Source organism: Perna viridis, chromosome 9 (genome assembly GCF_037379345.1).
Source record: "Perna viridis isolate PV_CMFRI_1.1 ecotype Kerala chromosome 9, ASM3737934v1, whole genome shotgun sequence".
Classification (NCBI taxonomy): domain Eukaryota; kingdom Metazoa; phylum Mollusca; class Bivalvia; order Mytilida; family Mytilidae; genus Perna; species Perna viridis.
In genome coordinates this window covers 35,169,511-35,190,018 of record NC_142453.1, presented here as the reverse complement: position 1 = coordinate 35,190,018, position 20,508 = coordinate 35,169,511, and the positions used below count along the sequence as shown (strand labels likewise).

At 33.2% G+C, this 20,508-nt stretch overlaps 2 protein-coding genes across 3 annotated transcripts; one reads left to right on the top strand and one right to left on the bottom strand.

The window, feature by feature from the left end:
- Positions 1-552: 552 nt before the first annotated feature.
- Positions 553-2,776, bottom strand: LOC148607976 (uncharacterized). The gene has a single exon (XM_088546053.1). The coding sequence runs from the start codon at positions 2,642-2,644 to the stop codon at positions 608-610; it is 2,037 nt and encodes a 678-aa protein (XP_088402179.1). The 5' UTR covers positions 2,645-2,776; the 3' UTR covers positions 553-607.
- A 1,299-nt stretch (positions 2,777-4,075) lies between these two features.
- On the top strand, positions 4,076-15,782 carry LOC148607975 (thyroxine 5-deiodinase-like). 2 transcript variants are annotated; one of them, XM_088545070.1, is made up of 2 exons: positions 4,076-4,660; positions 14,856-15,782. In XM_088545070.1, the coding sequence occupies exon 2, from the start codon at positions 14,961-14,963 to the stop codon at positions 15,585-15,587; it is 627 nt and encodes a 208-aa protein (XP_088401196.1). In that variant the 5' UTR covers positions 4,076-4,660; positions 14,856-14,960; the 3' UTR covers positions 15,588-15,782. The 2 variants fall into 2 exon arrangements, with proteins under 2 accessions (XP_088401196.1, XP_088401195.1); XM_088545069.1 differs by lacking the exon at positions 4,076-4,660 and adding an exon at positions 11,434-12,073.
- Positions 15,783-20,508: the final 4,726 nt, after the last annotated feature.

Here is a 20,508-nt window from a genome sequence, read left to right as displayed (position 1 = left end):
TATGAAAAACCACGTTAATTTCTGTTTACTATGGCATTCTTCGGAGATAATCAACATTGAAAATCCAGTACATTCTATTGTATTTGAGCGTCATTTACAGAGTTATCTCCCTTAATTTTGAAATCTACAATGCATTCTATTTAATTTTTATCTCATAAGAACACGGGTTATATGAAAGGCTGAATGTAACTTTCTGTTTACTATGGCAATTTAAGCATAATATCAAAAATAAAAATATGTAGGCTTTTTACCCATGAATCACATTTTGCATGATTTTTAGCTGGAGTACTTCTTAAATCATAAACAACGAAATCAATGTTGTGTGGTGTAATTAGATTTCAACATCTTCAAAAAATACTACACGTCTTTAAAACCTAAAATGGGTTGAACCAGTACCTTTATACATGGATCAGTTACTTTATTTAAAAATCTAGATTATGCTTATGGCGTTAATCTTTTAAACTGAATTTAGATAGGTCAATTTTTTGTGTTGTGTACTTTTGTCATATTGAAACAATGAGCATGGTCGGTGGTTCAGTAACTTTAGAATGCTTTAAAAAATTACAGTGTTTATTGAGTCTAAAGTGTTACAATTTAAGTAGTTCATTTAGTCGGATTCCGAATCACTACTTTCATCGGTCGAATTTACGATACATTTTTGTGGGCACTGTGAACTATCGTGGCCTACGTCGCTACACGAGAAACATATCCAGTCCTCTGTGCAAAGTTCTTGTATATGGCCTGGTCTAAAACACTTGAGACACTTCACATTTTCTTCGACATTGACCTGCCCTTTATAAATAACTTGGGCTTTATATTTCCCTATACTTACATGTCGCGGAATTGTGAGCTTAGACGAACGGTTTTCACATGTAAATACACGATCTCCAGTTTGACAATCAGTTTTTACACCGTCAATTACTAACCTATCTCTGTAATATTTCCTTATTTTCACGCGGTTAGAATTGAGAAATGTAAATATTTTATCATCGCTTTCCGAAAGAGGAAAACTTTTCACTCGTATTGAAAGAGACTTCGGTTTTGGACGATGTAGCTGTATAACTCTGTTTCTGAAACTGATACCTCTATCGAGCAACAAATCTCTACTTTCTTTTGTTCGAAGATAAACGATCCATTTATGTTTGTCTTTCTGTAAACCTTTTAGGTCATTACCATTTACCACCTGAGAGAGAGATTTATATAGTTCTGCGTGTAGTATCAATTTGACTGACTTTGTATCGGAAATTATTTTTCCTGATTTAGGGTAAGAAATGTTGAGTAAAGCAGATTCTAAAATGACTAACTTCATTGCTTTCGAAAGTTTCGGTTCCGTTTTAAATTCTTTGTCACATTCCATAAGTGACACATTTTGTTTGCTTGCAAACTTATAAGGCTCGAGATTTTCTAAATACTCTATTGTTTTCCTTGCTTTTAAGAGTTCCATCATTTCTTCTGTTCCTTTTATTTCTTTTGTAAAATTTCCTAATCGTGCATGATAAAGAGCTCTGTTTGTTTTATTGATGCCTTCCTCGAAATTACATTTTAACCAGAGTATTTTCGCTTCCGCAAAACGTAGTCCCCATTTCCAGCGATGTGAAAGTCCAACTTTGTCATTTTCAGTCAGTAAACTTAGTTGAAAGTTGGCATTTTCAATATCTTCTTCTGTTATTTTAAGACCTCTCATGTTATTTCCCAGGATACCAATACCAAGATGAAGATGAGAAAGTTTAATTTTAAAGATATTTTTAAAGTCTGCAGAAACTTTTTCGTATTCCCTACAGAAATGGTCGACGGCCTTACCCGCCACTTTCAGCATTAGTTCTTTATTTTCTGGATCAGGGTGTTCTTCATATTTTAGACCCATAAAATTATACTTAATATAATGAACTAAACCTGTTTCACGACATGCAGGAACAAGTTCGGTGTGCTGTTCTGCAATTTCTAAATAATCGGTATAAGCACTGTAGTGTGCGGAAGGATCTGGCATTATCATGGCTGAAGCTTTCCGAGCGAGGTACATCATTGTAGTCAAAGTTGGGTTGGTTGTGTGAGGAGCTATATCCCTTATCTCATCTAAGACGTTAGTTTTTGATACTTTCTTAGTGTCATATTGCAGTCTCATGTTTTCACACTGAGCATCGCGTACAAAAAAATATCGATCCGCCAGTTTTTGTCGGTTTCTCACACTTAACCCTCGTCTGTATGACGTATTGTTCCACAAACTCACAACTTTATCTACTTCTTCTTGAAACTCAATATGTCTGCCTGTCAGAGAATATGTTTTAAGGATATGTCGAAATTCCACTAACTCTTTCCTATGTTCGGTGAAAAGTTTTATTTTTATTATAGTATATACCTCATTCTCCTGAATGTTTCGTTTAAGTTTCCGTTCAATTTTATCCACGAGAAATGTATACGTGTCCTGATACTGAAGAATTTCAAAGAACTCATCTAACGACATGTTATTCAGCACCTCGTCCATGAACTTGTCGAGTCTGTCTTGTCTTGGGTCAATCCTCTTCAGTTCATTACAGAATTCCCAAGATACAACACGTCGAATAGCTGGCATGATATACACTGGATCAATATCTAATGATAAGTCACCGTAAAGCTCTCGTATCGTATTTTTGGCAATTGGCTCCATATCACATATATTCACATTTATAATGTGATATCATATTTACTATATGATCGGCTGAATTAAAAATACACATAGAAATAAAATTAAATAGAACATGTGTGTAATTCGCTTCCGGTAACTGCGCATTCATGTGTTACTTGATCAATACGGTTTTTTTCTTGCATTTGTGCAATTATCAATACATAGTTTAGTAAGATTTATTGCGCTGAAAAATAAATAGATATACTGAGTAGAGAAATAAAAAGAAAACAAACGTTCTTGTGTGGCTGAGGGTTCACAACAGACCTGTAGGTCAAGCCGAAAAGTTTAAACTACGAGAATAAAAGGTATATGGAACGCCTTTCACTCTGTCGTATTGTGGTCTATCACATTGGCGGATCCAAGTGTGCAGGGGGTTGGATGTTTTGTCATTTTCATGTATGAAATTGACATAAAATGGTAAATAACGTCGTAGAACACCCCTTTTTTTCTGAGGCACCCCGGATGGCACTCCCCCTTTTTTTAGAGTGTTCGGATCCGCCTCTGAATCATACTATTTTGTATCACGGTGATGTTTTGATTATGGAATGACATTCGGTAATATGTGAAAAACTTGACATCATATAAGGTATAAATGTCTTTATGACGAGCGCATTGGCACATGCGACACAGATGGTCAAGACCTCCCCTTTTTACTCGACAACCATTTGTTAATCTGATCAAAATCGTATTTTTGCTAGTTTCTTAGCCCTTTTATTAAATATATTGCAAAGATATTACATTATTTGGTTGAGCCATCTCCCATATGCTTGTGGTTTCATCCTATATTGTAACAGTATGTATAGTGCCATTTCTCCCATTGTAAACTACTCTAGTATGCCTGTCGGCAGCTTGTCATTCTACTACCACAGATACCAAATACCATGTTATACTTGTTAATTTCTTTCTCTAGTTCATTGCTTCACACATGGTGAGGACATTCTTCCCACTTCTAGAATAGATTTTGGGCTCAGAAGCCCAGCCCTTCATTTATATATCTCTGGTTTATCATACAATCACTTGGTTGCTTCGAATGACCCCTTGAGTTAATTTCGTAACTAAATATTTGTGACTATTAATATGAAAAGCTTTTTGAAAATATAATAGGAACTGTATCTGCCAATATTTAACACAAAAAGGGTCATTAGATGAACTTGAATATTTGAATGTCGCCAAACAGGATATTCTTCAGCATTCCTGTAATTATATTTTACAAAATGAGGTGTAAATCAGTTAAACGTAGTGGTTGTTTTTGTTTTAATTTGTTTTGTTTTGTTTTGTTTTGTTTTTTTTTTTGTTTTGCTTTTTGTCAAGGATGGCTAGTTATAGCCTGAACTTGACTTAGAGATCGTCTGCAACGAATTACGAGAATTACGCAACCCGGTAGACATTTACAAATATAACTACAAAAATAACATTCTGTAGGTTATTCTCCTTGCAAAGTTTACGTAAAGATATCGCTCCGCCGCCTATCATACTCCATGTCAAATATGTGGTGTTTTACTTTACGTAAGACATGGGTGTATAATGATATTAAAGCCATTTGATATGTGTTGAACTGTAATATTTCAATGATTATGTGATATTAACTATCTAAATTTTGACGCAGAGAGCTGGGCTATTTTTGTCTAACTGACCAGAACCTATTTGCAAGCACGTGAGAAAAGTAGAGGAAAACTCAATCGAGAAGCTTTTGCCAATCTGACCCTGTTATTGAGGATGTCGGGAGGTTTTAATGACGAATTATCGGAGCTGCAATGTAATTTTTTGTGTGTCAAAAATATGATTACAGAGGTGGATCTAGGGCGTGGGTGTAGGAGGTTGGCACAACTCCTGTTGTTGGAAAATTTTCATGTGTAAAATTGATTAAATAATAATGTTCTAGCACCTCCTTTTTCCGAGGAACCCAAGCTGGCACCCATCATTTTAAAAGTGTCTGGATCCGCTCCTGTGAAATGGATTCTGAAGATTTGAGAGTGCTCTAGTGTTTGTAAATTACAGGTATTTTTGCAAACAATTCGATAAAAAAATATGTTTACATAGGCTTAGATTTTTCAAGTTGTTCTTATATTTTATATACATTGTATTTTTAAATACATGTATATCCTATACAGTTCATGTGTTTGATTTGATCCAAGGAATTAAACTTCTGTACATAAAATGCAAGCAATGTATATAAGTATGTTAATAACTATATGTACATGTACATAGATAAAATAGTAAACATGAATACATGTACCAAACAATGAAGTATTTAAAATAGAAAATAAACTTTCGAATCGTTAAATTAGTATGGTTTCAAAGCAGAGACATAAACAATATCTGTTTCAAAGGTACAGATGAAGGGAGGCCATGTGGCATATTCATCACATTCAGTAGGCAATCTTGAACCATCAAAAAGGGGGTATCCAGTGAAATATGTACTTTTTTGTCATTCCATGCATTCATTGATAACATCATCTACGCAATGTCCGTGGGACACAAGTGGATACATGAGTCATGACATTACACGTACATAATGGGCACTTGTACATGTTCCTAAACCGCAAACTATACTGTACATTTTGTACGTTCTCAGCGAAATTGGTTTAAAGATTACCAAACTGAGACTCATATTTTGAACTTTATTTTTATTTTGGCAACTAAAAAACAATATTTTAAATGGACCGAAGCAAAAACAACTATCAGGTTTATGCAATGTATCAATATATACAATGTATCAATTCAAAAAACTGTTTTGTACATGCATTGTAAGGAATTGTTTAAATTCTATATCATTTATCCTAGACCTATATCGCATACTTGTCCATATATCACACCCTTAGACCTACATCACATACCATATAGCACACCCCTATACCTATATCGCATACCCAATAACATGCCCCAAGACTTGAATTTTCATTAGAATCAGATTTGTATAATTCTTAAGTAGAGTAAGCAAAATAATCCATCATAAACTGTAATACAAACTCTGAACCCAACTACAGTAGGACCTAGCTGAACAACTACAGTAGGATCTAGCTGAACAACTACAGTGGGACCTAGCTAAACAACTACAGTGGGACCTAGCTAAACCGAAACTTCAATTCAATTACTGTAGGTGCATACAAAGACCTCTGGTACTGTATACCACAACCTTCACAGAACACACTTGAAGTATAACTAAAATATATGATATACATGTAATGAACATGACATACAAAAATTTGCATCATTTGTGATATCAACCCTCGACCAATATCATTCTACGCGCTGGTGGCCCTTAGTGAGTTGATATAGGAGTCTCGTGTTGATACCGCATGTAATACAGATTTTGGCATGTAATATTCAGTATGGAATGTAAAGTAAAAGTAAGACAATGTGCATGTGTATTATGACCATGTAAGTCATAACTGATTATCATATCAATATGGTTCTTTTTTCAGTACATTGTCAAGATATACGGAATCCGAGAGGGGACACAAAAAACAATGGAAATTATCGAGATCACGATAAAACAGTACCGTTATCTCGAGATCTCGATAAAAAAATAAATCGTTATCTCGATAAAACAAATCTGTTATATCGAGATCTCGGATTCTTATTTCGAGATCTCGATTTATTATATCGTTATCTCGGTTTATTATATCGAGGCCTCGATTTTTGATATGGTTATCTCGATTTATTTATTCGTTACTCGATAAAACAGTATCGTTATCTCGAGATCTCGATAACAGATAAATCGTTATCTCGATAAAACGAATATGTTATACCGAGATCACGGATTATTATTTCGAGATCTCGATTTATTATACCGAGATCTCGAGATAACGGTACTGTTTTATCGTGATCTCGAATTAAAAAAAAATTCCATTGTTTTTGTGTACCGTCTCGGCTTCCGTAATACGATATACCAGATAAATGTATTCAGAATACAGAAAATAAAATGAGATACATGATTTTCATGACACAAGAAAGACACGGCCAGTTAGGTTAGAAATTCTGTGTCCATGAAAGTGCATTTTTCGTATGTTCACAGAGATTTAATTTTAAAGAAACTGGTGATAGGTCAACTGTAAACATTGCTAGTGTAGAACAGTAGTCATATTTCTAAGCAAAATTTTGAGTTTTCTATTTTTATGTCTGTGAACATGAAACTTACAGTGAAAACTACAAACATACATGTACATGTACTCCATGGTTACTGACATATGCAGTACAGTATTAAATAAATATTTCGTACTTGAAATTATGATATTTGTAGTATAGTTATACATGTCTTTAATTTGTTTCTACTTTACAATGTGACATTAATTGCTCATTAATAAATTAACATACAGGGATAAACTCTTACTCATATTACATGCTATTAACAATTATTGAAACAAAGATTTACTCATAAAGTACACAGTACATTTTTGTACAGTTTATTACGTTTTATTTAAGATAAATTTGAACTATTTTAGAGAAGGATTTTTTTCTTAATTAATAAAGCTGATAGAGGTATTTTAAGAATAAAACTTAAGAACTCTAAAATATAGTAGATATTTATTATTTTAACATTCTTTAATGTAGGACAAAAATTATGAAAAAAGACAGAAATATTTTCTGCAAAATTTCAGTCCACCAGTATTGAGCGGGTGGCTTAAAAACAGTAAACACTGGGACGATTATAACCGCCAAACTTTTATTTTTGCCTGAATTATATGTACATGTAACAATATTTCCCAACAAGAGGAGGTTTCTGTACTTCAATATCATGTGGTTAAATACATGTATATTTTCATGAATTTACATTGTAACATATCGCATTTATCAAAGACATGACTATGATTTTTTTCTTGATTAGAGCTTTAAACAGCATAGTAGTTATTACAAGAGTTTATATCCTTTGAAAAATTTCTGGAGAGAGATAATCATTTATTGTAAAAACGTGCACAGTTTCAACAAGTTCAACCCAGTGCCTGATCTAGACAACAATGACAAGGATTCTGTTTGAAAATTAACACTGTTGACATATTTGTTCATTTAATCTATTACAATAAAAATTCACTGTCAAAGTGAGCACAAAGAAGAAAATGTTTTTGCTCATTTCACCCATTAGATTAGGCCCTTGTTCAACCTCCTTCAGTCCACAGGATTCATTTCTATTTCATGCATTTCCAACCCGCAATTTCAAGATGTGGATCCATTCTTACTGGGAAAACTCATCTAATATCGATAGTCAGTGATTCCCAGTGTTAATTTAGACAGTTTTTGACTAGAATATATAAATAAAATAAATTGCTTTATTGAAATTTAAAAATCAAGAAGTTTAACTTTTTTTCTGGCAAAGTATTCATCATCAAATCTTTCGTATTATCTGTTATTGGATTTAAGATTGAAATGAGAGGTACTCCAAAAAAAATATGAAAACCAAATAAATAGTATCATGTGGGATTTTATATGGGATGGGAAACAAAGAAAAAAAGGGGGATAGCTAAGGTCAACCTCGGGAATTTCGTAAAGTCTAAGCAAGTAAAGTGTATGCATAGAATTATCGAAAGTCGATATATGGAATGCCATAGGCAAATTCTGGCTTACCTCTCTAGATTAAAAATTTAACACATGTTTATTTGCACATGTTCAGACATAGTTTGTCTGAAACAAGTTAGAATGTCTAAATATAATAAAAATCTCTTTACAACCTGAAACTACACAATTCTAACAAAACCGTTTGAACAAATCTTCTAGAGGAGAGTATTATTGGTAACTCAAAATTCAAGTTCAGAGGAAAAGTTTGCTTATTTTTGACATTTTTTGTGAAAGGGGGATAAATTTGGTCAAGGATGTATGGAATTCACAAAATAACACTTTTAGCCGTCAATCGCGATTTTTAATCAACTTAAAGATAAACGGAATTGGATAGCATAATACAACAAAATAAAAGTAGTTTTACAGCCGATAATATCAATATACAGAGACATATAGTCAAAAAAGAGGCTACTGTTTAAGGTGAATAAAATGCATTTCGTACTAAAGGGACAGATTATGGAAACCCAAAATATCAAGCTGGAATTGATACAGTCATTCTATGACTTCCCTCTCACCCAAATTGTGAGCTTAAATGGTAGAGCCACTGGCAAACAAATATTGAGTGGGAAAAATATGGGAAAGTTTACGTTATAATTGTGCTGACAGTAAGGCCAAGCAACTTCAATAGATATTATATATAGCATGAAATTATGTACACTGAAGAAATGGTTAAACAAATTTATAGGTCAAACCGGGAGGGTCACTTTTTAAAAAAACAAAAAAACAAAAACAAAAAAAACAAACGAACGCTCACTTATTTGTGTACTGAAAATTTGTCAAAGAAAATTTGGGAGGAAATACTTGGGATGATAAACTTATTAGGTTGAATTGTAGGATTTGGCCAGACACAAAATTCAGAAAAGATAATAGGGTCTGTAAGTCTCGTTCTACTTTCATTTTTCTTACCGGGATTTCTGATGTAGAACGTACTGAAATCCGAAGACCGGTCTGCATTTTATTGTTAACCTCCGAGATCTCGAAACGCTGTATTAAAATGCAAAATCTTCTATTTTACACTTTTCTTAACATTATTATCATGTGGAAATAGATATTTGTCATTTTTATTGGTATAATCCACGAACATATGTTTGGCTTTTATATACTGAATCCAACGCTCTGAAAATGACAAATCTCTATGCATTTGAAAGGTAGACTAGGACCCATTCTCGTGAAACCAGGGAGTCACATGACGAGACTTACAAACCCTGTTCTAGGTACTCAAACCGTTGATAAGAGCATGCTACCAATTGACTCAATTCTGGTAACAGTCAAGTGGGTAATTTGGAAACACAATACTATAGCTAAATATCAAAAGAAGGTTGTGACCAAATTATCAGAGTATGATAATAAATGAAATTATTTTGTTCTAAGATATCGTACAAGCTAGGCGATGACATATTTCACGAAATTTGTAGTTTTTACAGACGTTTAAAGAACGGGTAGCATTTATTGTAGCTTACCCGAGGTTATCAATACTCCCTACATGTATATGTTGTCTTCAAGTTAGGAATGCTGTTTTAACTATTGTGCATTTTTAGACGTCTTCGTATATGTCATCATCATTTTAAATTTATTTGCATATATTGAAATAATATATCCATACACTTTTCAAAGTACCAACCACGTGCTCTTACCTAGCCTTTCAAATTCAGTGATGCAGGACATTTAAAATCCGTGTGCCTCAGATAACGGTCAGATAACGGTCAATTATTGATACTTTCCAGGAGCGGATCCAGAGGGGGCGCGCAGCACCCCCATTTTTCTGAGGAATCTCGGCTGGCACACCTCTATTTCAAAGTTGCTAGATCCCATATATTCCCTGGATATGACAGGTGTAAAAACAGGAAACCCCTTATTCAACTACCTTAAGCTATATGGGAATTTCGGTGTATTGCAGGAATTGGTAGTAACTTTATGTATTTAAAAAGTTTTTGATCGGTTTATTTAGCTTACAATTTAGTTACATGCATTTATCCTGCAATGAGGTTATTTGTTAAACGAATAAACGTATACGGTTATGTTTTTGCTGTATCCGTACATTAGCAGGTTATCGACTTTCTGGCTCCTCCCACTCACGTGATCGGCGGAACTACTTTTTTCTGGTATGCGTAAATTAATCATGGCCGCCACCATAGATACGATATAAACAAATTGCGATTGCGTATCCGGTTAATCTTTTTTGCTGTTTTGTTTCGTTTTCACCTGAATGAAATAAAAGATTTTATGTAAACCAAATAATGATTTTGCTTGTATTTTTTCACCGTCATATATATGGGAAATTCCAAATCCCGTTCAGATTTGATTCATTATCAGTTTGCAGACGACTTCCCCTGTCATTTCAGTCAGGTCGGACTCGGAGCCAGAATGTCCGTCACAATTTAAAATAAACTGGTCCCCACTTTTGAAATTGAAGCATTACAATATGATAAAACTCTTGAAGAGACAAATGACCAGGAAACTGTTATGGTCTTGGATTTATTACTGCCTTAACCCCACGATAATGAATCAGAGGAACACTACATTATAGATCTGCCCATACAACTGCCTTCTCTTCTTCAAAAATCTCAAACAAATATTTGAAATCCCAAAGAAACTAGTGCATAAATTTCACCCCTGAACTCTACTGCCATATACCAAACAGAAACAAGTCAGCTTCCACCTTCCTCGCGAAATTCAAAACTTTAATGTTCTTAAAATCGACTTTACAACATTCAAAATATTTGTATGTATTGTTCATTTTACTTATTTGTCTCTTGGAATTAAATAAATTTGGATACATTGCTTATTTTCTTCAAACAGCTTTGACGGATTATATGGTGCGGATTGAATTTCAATGTTTACTGAGTCATGCGCCATGCGTATTAATTTTTATCTTCGGGTTTAACGATCGGGGCTCCTCAGGGGATATGGATTTTAAAATTTTATTTTAAAAATGTACACACGCACAAAACTATTAATATAACAGGATAAAAACAATATAGGTACATTGTCGAAAATTATTGAAGATATGTGTATTCGGCTTGGAACGGGGGAAATAGCTCGGCGGAACCTCGCATTTCCTACCCGTTCCGTCGCCTCATCACATATATTCAATAATTTTCGACAATGTACCTATATTGTATATATATGTGAGGTATTCCTTGACTCAGTGTCTTAGCACTTTGATTTCCCATTCTTGTCTTTTTTTTTAAATGAGAAACAGCGGTCGAAAGCAGAAGGGGTCAGTTGCATTTAGCTTTGTATTGATTTGAACAACGCCATCTTATTACGATTACCTTTGCAAGCACGCTTTGTTGGTTGTATTCACCCAAATTCGATAACACGTCCATCGTTGACAAGATTATTTTACTTTACAAGACAATGTTTTGATTATATCTTCAGATTTACCAAGCTGTAAATATGTTTCTGTGTTCAATAATTATGATATTTATTGATTTGTCTTTTTGATCTCATTCACAGCCTTCAGAGAAGTCTATTAAATTCCGTAAGGTGTTATTTAGACAACGTACATTTAGGTTAAACATACAGTTTCTTACTATTAGCTAATTTGACCACGAATAACATTATAATATACGTACTATTTATTTTAAAAAATGGTACTGGTCTTATTGTATAATATACCATTTTATACGACGTCATAGTCCAGCATTATGTAATAATCCGGGATGTAGATGGTAATTCCGGCGTACCGAGCAAGTACTCGAGTAATCGCTCGATAGCCCTACCTAGTAGCCATTGATCCCTATGCTAATTACATACCAAGGTGACTAGATAGTTATGATAGATAGGTTACCTACGTGTAATACAACAACATGACTGATTATAGTGGAGATCAGATGTATTAAGGAAAATATGGAGGTAAGTAGATTTAAATTGTAGTAGCTGCACGGACACAGGGGCGGATCGGAACAATTTTAAAAGGAGGGGTACCAGCCGAGATTCCTAAGAAAAAAGGACATCATTTACCCTTTTTGCCAATATTACACATGAACATGACAAATCTTCCAGTAAAAAGGAGGGGTGTCATCCCCCTTGCAACCCCTGGGACATTTCATTCTATTTCTTAAAATAATTTCTTCCACAAAGGTATAGAGGCAATTAATTTGACTAACATTATCCCCATGTATTTCAAAGGCAAATCAATACCGATTATTTCATATTCCTACACTTCACATATTGTATCCAAAGTTTTCAGTTATAAAAGGCTGTTGCAGAACAACGAGATGTAGGACTTCAAGGCTAAACCATCTTACTGTTCTTACAAAAACTCTCCATTCAAATATGGTCCTTTCTCCTATGTCATTATTGGAGATTTAAACATAATAGAAAACGATTCTCTCCGTAAGGTCTTTTCTCAAGGTCCAAAGTACTGCGAACCACGCTCCAAAAATTGGAATTATAACTTTTAAAATCTTGTGGGTGCCAAGAAAATGGATAAAACGAGAACAAGAAGACATTGATTCACTGTCTGAGTGGATAAAGACTGTCTTTAGTTTTAACACGTAAGAAAGTTTTAAGTGGGTCAATAAGTGTCAATACCACTGAAACCATTATGGGATCCACAAAATAAACATGGATAATTTTGGGTCCTTTTATTGATAAGGCAGATTGGAATCTGTTACAAATAAATTAATGACCCCGTAATACAATAAAATATTATAAGTACAGGTAAAAGAAAGATAACTCTATTTTTAAATAAAGAACATATTTTGTCAACCTGTACAATATTGTTAGAATGAAATATAAATTATGTTTGTCTTTAAGACTCAATATATTAGCGTCTACATGTATGAATTATAACTATTCATGTTTGACATAAATCTCATACCAATATAACTTTGTAAATTCTGACATAATGATATTCTGTACGGATCTCTTATAGTCTATAAATTGTATGCAACATGTAAGATTTTAAGTAACAGCAAAACATAAGTTTGCCATACATTGCTATGTTAACACAAAAATCATAATAAAAATATTACAAAACACAACTTTATGCTTACCTCGCAAATAGATGAAAAAGTCAGGTTAACTGTCTGGTACAATACAGTACTTCATAAAGTATAATACATCATATAAAACCTGAAGCAAAAATATGCATCATAACTGATGTGTCAATGGAACAAAAGTAACATTCATTACAAACACCAAACACTATGAGTACATCATAAGATAAAAATATCAATGAACATATTAAAAGTTAACCATTTAATCAATAGACCCTTTTGTAGTAAGTTGGTGAGCATGCTCAATATACAATTCCGCGAGGTATAGCTTGGGTAGAACAAACGAATTTTCCTTACGGAAGTGTATATTGAGCATGCTCTACGCATGCTCATCGACTACCCTAACGTTAGCACAAAAGGTATATTATTTATTTCCTATTTATCTATAAAAAAAACACATTCATTCAAGAGTTTGAACTTTTGGTTTAATAGCACAATAATTAAATGTTTTAAATATTTATAACCTTTCATATCCTTTAGTCTCTTTTAATTGGTTTTAAATAATTTTACTCATTTACTTAGTTCATTTTATACTGCAAATTCAATTTCAAATTCAAACTAAACATTCAACCTCATACTAGCTGCTCAGTTACGACAAAGTTACTTTAGTGGGATAAAGTGCTAGAAATATTAAAAAAACAAACCTAAAATACAAGTTCCAGAAACTCAGCAATACAACTAAACTTCCAAAGTAGATTTATGTTGAAATACTAGGCAGAAATTACAGACAAAGTTATAAAAAGCTCAGAGAAATCAATATGTCTGCCATCCAGCTCAGCAAACTCAAAGAGAATAGTACTCGCATTCCAAAGGAAACCCCAAAGAGAATTTTAAAGTACATGTGACCTGAATAAATAATAGCAGTAATTAGACCTATATTGAAACCACAACATCCAAAGAAGAGATCGTGGAAATCGGTCTCTTTAACAAAGACGAAGATTGTGATCTACCGTCTACATACTGGATTCGTAAATTCCACAAGAATCCATACAAGCAACGCTACATGGCTGAATCTTCAAAATGTACCACCAAACCTCTTTCAAAGCTTTTAACTCCTATACTCAAAGCTGTAGAAGATGATCTATCTACAGTCTTACCATGACACCTTTACTCTCGTAGTGGTTTTAATTCAGTGTGGAGCCTGAAAATTCAAAAGATCTTCTGGATAAAATAGCATTAAAACCTATGATTTTTCAACTCTTTATACTTCTATTCCCCACACGCAGTTAAAATCCTGACTAACAAACATTATATATTGTTGTTACTCCCAAAAGACGGTACATCTAGATACAGATATGTAGTAATTAGTAGAGATTCTTTATACTTTGTGAAAAAAAAAACGATTCAGAATCAATTCATCTTCCAAATATACCGAAGAAAAAATGTTTTCAAAATGCTGGAATTTTTATGTTCTTTGTTTTGTGTGTCTGTATTCCATGTCTTGTCTTCGTTTCTGAATAACATTTTTTAATTTCGCTAGAAATCTTGGTTCTCTTGATTACGCTTTAAAACGTCTACGAACGAGACATAATGATGGAATTAGCTTGCATTATTTTATGCCTTCCAAATTTGTAAAATGAAACGTAATGTTACATTTTAGCCTAATATATAATTTCATTTTGGTTTATTTGTAGATTTTTATCAGAGGGATCAAACTTCTGCGAGGAGCTTTAAGAATAGGGATATTTTCCATTAAAGTATACATTTTATCACCAATATTTCCATCTGTAAAACAAAGCATGATTGATTACTTTATGGCATCTCTGCAAGGCACGAAACTAACCGGAAGTGACTGTGAAGGAAGTTTATATTCCCTGGCAATAATACAACAAATGTGGCGGTCAATGTATCTTGACACATTTAAAACTGCAACTCTTAACAAAAAAGCTCCAAGCGTCACAGTAGTGACGTTGCGTGATTATGTAGAGAAGGATATTCTTGATTTTCAGAAGAAAAACCGCCCGCTTGTATTGAATTTCGGTAGTTGCACATGACCCCCATTTATGCTAGAGCTTGAACGATTTAACACATTAATTGCTCGCTTTTCACACGCAGCAGATTTTCTTATAATTTATATAGAGGAGGCACATCCAACAGACGGATGGTCTTTTACAAATAACATTGACATCAAACGTCATCTAAATATCGATGACAGACTCAAAGCGGCAAAAAGACTTCAAAGCAATAAACCAACTTGCCCAATCGTTGTAGACCAAATGAATAATGATGCAAATATGAAGTATGGCGGTCTATTCGAAAGGTTATACATCATTCGTGATGACGTCGTTCAATATGAAGGTAAAAGAGGTCCTTCTGGATACCGATTAGAAGAGGTTGAACAATGGTTGGAACAAAATTGTGGTTAGAGGAAGATTGAAAGACACTACTTAAGACGAGAAATTAGATATTTTTTTTCCTTTGTATTATATTTTTTTTCAGAAAATATTTTGCGTATAGCATTGTGAACCAGCAAATGAATACAGATTTGGAAACAAGAGCAGATTTGTATGATGAAAATAGGTTTGTAATGTTTTATTCAGCAATAATAAACATGATGTGTATAGATGGTGTTTTGGTCAGTGTAACTTATTTGTACAGTTTGTATGTTATTCCATTCGTGAATGAGCATTTTTCATACTGAGAACTGCTTCGCAGGGGTAGTAATTCTATTTTTCTTTGAAAATTCTTAATGGGAAATTATTTTTCTTTATTTTTTATTCTAACAGCAAACGTGTTTGTTCAAGACCAGTATCATTAACAGACTACACAGTGTCTAAAATTAGATTTTTAGAAACACCAATGTTTATAGGATAAGGAATCTAATATAAAGATAAATTCCTAACCGACATTTCTCTATGTTCAAAAGGAACAGTGTTTATTATGTTATGAATCATTTTTGTATAACAAATGTACTTTAATTACTTGGATAGAAAGAATAATCAAGGCCCCCAGGATCCTGAACTGCATAAAATGTATTATTGTTCCGGAATACAGATATGTTGTTTTAGAAACATAAATATCTATATAATTTAGAAAGCTCGATTGAAAGATAAATACTTAACTAAAAACTTTTCTTCTTGGATGGAATTATAAGCTTTCCAGTATAAAAAAAAATGCTGCTTGTCATTTGCTGATAGTCAGAAACATAAAGCAAGCAACATTCATCGTTTAACAGTAATAATGCCTTGGAAATACATAATGACTATTATATTGTCAATATTATTTATATTGCACCAATTCCCAAGTTATTCCTTTAGAGAAAAAGAGGAGAACAACTGTGCAAGCTACTCCACTAAGTTTTTTGGTAAGGACATAAATAAAACAAAATATTCCATAAATGTCATTTATTAAATAACGATAATCAAACAGTAAAAATAAGTAACATATGTACATTAAATTGGAGTGTCACTGTCTGAGATGAGGTAAATATTATAAAATTGATAATACAGTTGACACTCCCTAAAAAGTATACAAAATTCCTTACAACAACAAAAAAACGGCATAACAACAAAAAAGGTTTGGCCTAAAATAAACCGGCCATAGCCAATATTGAAAAAAGATATCGGAGGTAGTAAGGGGTGGAAGTGGGTAATCAACTAAACAAAAATTACAACAAGCTTTCTTGATCAAGTTTAAAGAGTGAACATGTGATCAATCGCGCTAATTTGATTGGATGATCAGCATTGGTATGCATAAATTAAATGCAGCTACATTAGATAACAGAGTGAGGGTCAAAAAGGGAGGAATTTGGCCACATAAATCATTTCATTTTCAATAAAATGTTATTATTGCTGAATGCATATCCGAATAACCGTATTGGTTTCTCTCTACCACTTTTTGATAGAATGGGTGCATTACTGATGGCCAGAATTAATACGAGTGAAATGAATGCCGTGATTAAGGACTATATAGACAAAGTTGTAAAGCAACGAGTGTTGGCATCCTTAAATGATACAAAAGTGGAAATAGAGAATGATCGTCAAACGACGCTCGAAAGTAAGATAAACTATAAATTAAATAACAATAAATCATTTCAATAAGTTAGCATACATCCAATAAATCAAGATTGGTTTGTAGATGTGCTCCCAGTGGGATTGAGCGAGTACAGTGATACAAAGAATGGGAATAATGAATTAGTGAACAATAGCCATGTTAAAAAGGTAAAAAAGAACTAAATACTAATAAAGCGTTAAAACATGAGAATATGAACCAAACTTTTCGGCCTTTTTATTTGTATTTAGTTCCTTTTACATTTTAAACGTGTCCATTGTTCACTTATTCATCACCCGTATTTACGTTTAATTTGAGCCACTTCGCAACATATATTATTTTTATAAAACAAAAAATGATTCCGTTTATCGAATGGCGTTATGGCGTCTATGGTAAGGTATGCACTTAAGTTTCTTTATGTGCTAGGTAGAAAGCGGCATCCAGACATACTGGGGATTTTTAAAATACCATTATTACAAACGTATGGATGTAGTTAAGGAGTAATCAAGGAACCAAGATTCTAGCGGAAATCAAAAGAATGTAATCCATGGACAAAGTAACAAAAGTAAATATGCCTTTGAGACTGTCTATTTAAGAATCGGTCCATATAAGACTCAGACACTTCTTAATATAGAGATGATTCAAGGTGTAGAGAAACACACTCAACAAAACAAACAATGCTTCATGCTTTCTCGGTTTGCATATGCTTTATTTTGAAGTAATGATAATCTTTATAGATATTCAGATCTATATTTTCAGATTTTCTATTTTTTCTCAATGATGACCCTGAACGAACATATTGTAAAATTTTATTATAAAAAACATAGGTAACAGATCTTAATTTCGAGATAATTGCACGTAAGTACAGGCGATTTCTTTTTGACTCGTTTCTTTCTATTGTTTGGAAATGTCGTGTCATCGTGTTAGTACGTTCACCGACATGTGTATTAAGTTCCTTTGGAGTCTTCAGGTAAAAATTGTTTTGCCCTACGTTGGTTTTAATGATTTGTGATATCAAGTTCAAGATCAAAATAAAAACAATTCAAAACACCATGTTTTATGTTGATTTTTTTTTTTTGTGTCAATCTCATTTTGTCAATTCCGGATAATTGTCCACCACTATTTCCGAGTTGTCTGCTGTGCTTCAGCATGACAATTGGTTAGAAAGGAATTATTTCGACCTAATGTCAAATGTATTTGGCACTCTTGATCATCGATGTGTCTTCTTGCCGTTTAACGTTGTAGTTAATTTTAAAGAAATGCATTATTCTGTTACGGTTGATTTTATTACTTTTGTTGTTGGGGCCTTTGAGAGCTTTCGTGAAGGCGTGTTTACACTTAATGAAAAACTTTAAATGATCTCTGTAAGTATTCACTATTTTGATGAAGTTTATACGATCAGTATGTTTGTTGCGTTTCACCATATCTATTCCTTTTTTATCTATAGATTTATGACAAAAAATCTGTTTCAATAATCTAACGACATTTTTGCATCTTTTCAAGTGCTTCTTTTTTTTGCTCATTGAAAACACATACTTCCGTATGGTTTTGCAAGAAGACAGAAAAGAATGCTCGTGTGGTAGGTTTGATCTACCTCTAAAAGTAGTAATATTGTGCCATAAAACATTTTAATAAAAATGCCAGTGCGTTGAACAATTAACTAACATTACAACGAAGAATTTATGCTTGCTATCTTTAAAATTGTAGTGGACGGGTTGAAACAGTTTCTATATCAGTCTAAAAAGGTTTGAACATTTTCAAAAAATAAAATGCGAAAAGGTAGTTGACAAATAATACAGTCAAATAAGTTTGAAACTTTGTTAACCAGACACTATATGTATTTATTATTGCACGTGTAATTAATATGCCGATGACACGTATTTTAATGGTCGTATATTGTTTGTGCCCATAAGGCCTCTATAAATAACCTTACATTTTCATGATTATTTTAATAAAAATGGAAATAGCGTTTCAATTGATTTTTAACAGTTTGTTTCCATTAATTAAATGTCAAATATCATTTTAGATGCATTTAAAAAAAAAATTACAATTTTACGACAAAATGTCCTTGTTCCCCTGATATCCTGTGAATTTCTGCTCCAATTTTCATAAAGGTACCCTGTAAGTCAAATATCTCATTTTTGCCCAAAACAAATGATAAAAGAATAAAGTAGTCATCGATCTAAACATGAAAGGTAGTTTGTGTTGAGCCGAAGATATTCTGTTAATACCAAATAGTCCCAACATATTAACTTTTTTGTTCAGACTCTCCCCTTTTAGCCTGAACACAAGGGAGCCTCTTGATAATCTAAACTATACTAAAAGATATAGCCAATTGCACAAAATTGAAGTTTAAGGTAAAATGGTGTGAAAATGTTGCATAATTACCATAATTATTGAAAATAGTATCTTGGTTGACAAAATGCTTCGACCATAAAACTTCTGTAGTGATGACTTCAATCTTGTAGTAATATTACCATGTTCTAGAAGCATAGTTGTAAGAAGCGTAGCAGGAAAGTCTGCGTAGTTATGGCAAGCTCTGGCATAACGTATTAGTTGTGATTGATGGGAAAATTCCATACGCAGATGCTGAAGGGATGGTGCCGCAGATGGAAGGAAAGTTGACAATACGGAATGAAAAGTCATCACGTTTGTCATATAATTTGGTCAATAGTTTTCCTTTGCCACCAATCTCTAATTGTAGGTCAAGATATGAGGCTGACTTCACAGTGTCTGTAGTATTCTTTATCTCAAGTTCTTTTCGGTAGATGCGATGTATAAAATCCACGAAACTAGGATTGTATAACGATAATATGTCATCTATATAGCGGAAACTTAGATTACAGGATCTGGCTAAACAATGTTTCTTCTTTTGGATTATATCAGCTATAAAGGCAGCAAAATAGCAAAAAGGGCAATAACTCCGTGATGCATATAGCAGAAGAGATTTACACAAAAATTGACCACAAATAAATTTTATTATAGTGAAAATTTTAAGCCCATGTCAGAATTTGGCTAAACGTAACAGGTTTGGAGATATATGCAAAATTTTGATGGATAATAAATCCCCACGTCAGTTCAAGGCGGAATACCGTAAAGATTATTCAAGTACTGTCAGGGGAACTTTTCTTTAGAGTTTTGAAGAAAAATAAACAGAATTGTAAACAACGGCGATAGACTCCAAATAATGGCAATAAGTCACATGGGGCCAGGTGAGCTTAGTGGTTTGATAATAAGAATCGGGAATTTCACATCAAAATTAAGCTTATAAAACCTATTATAATTATATATTTAGTT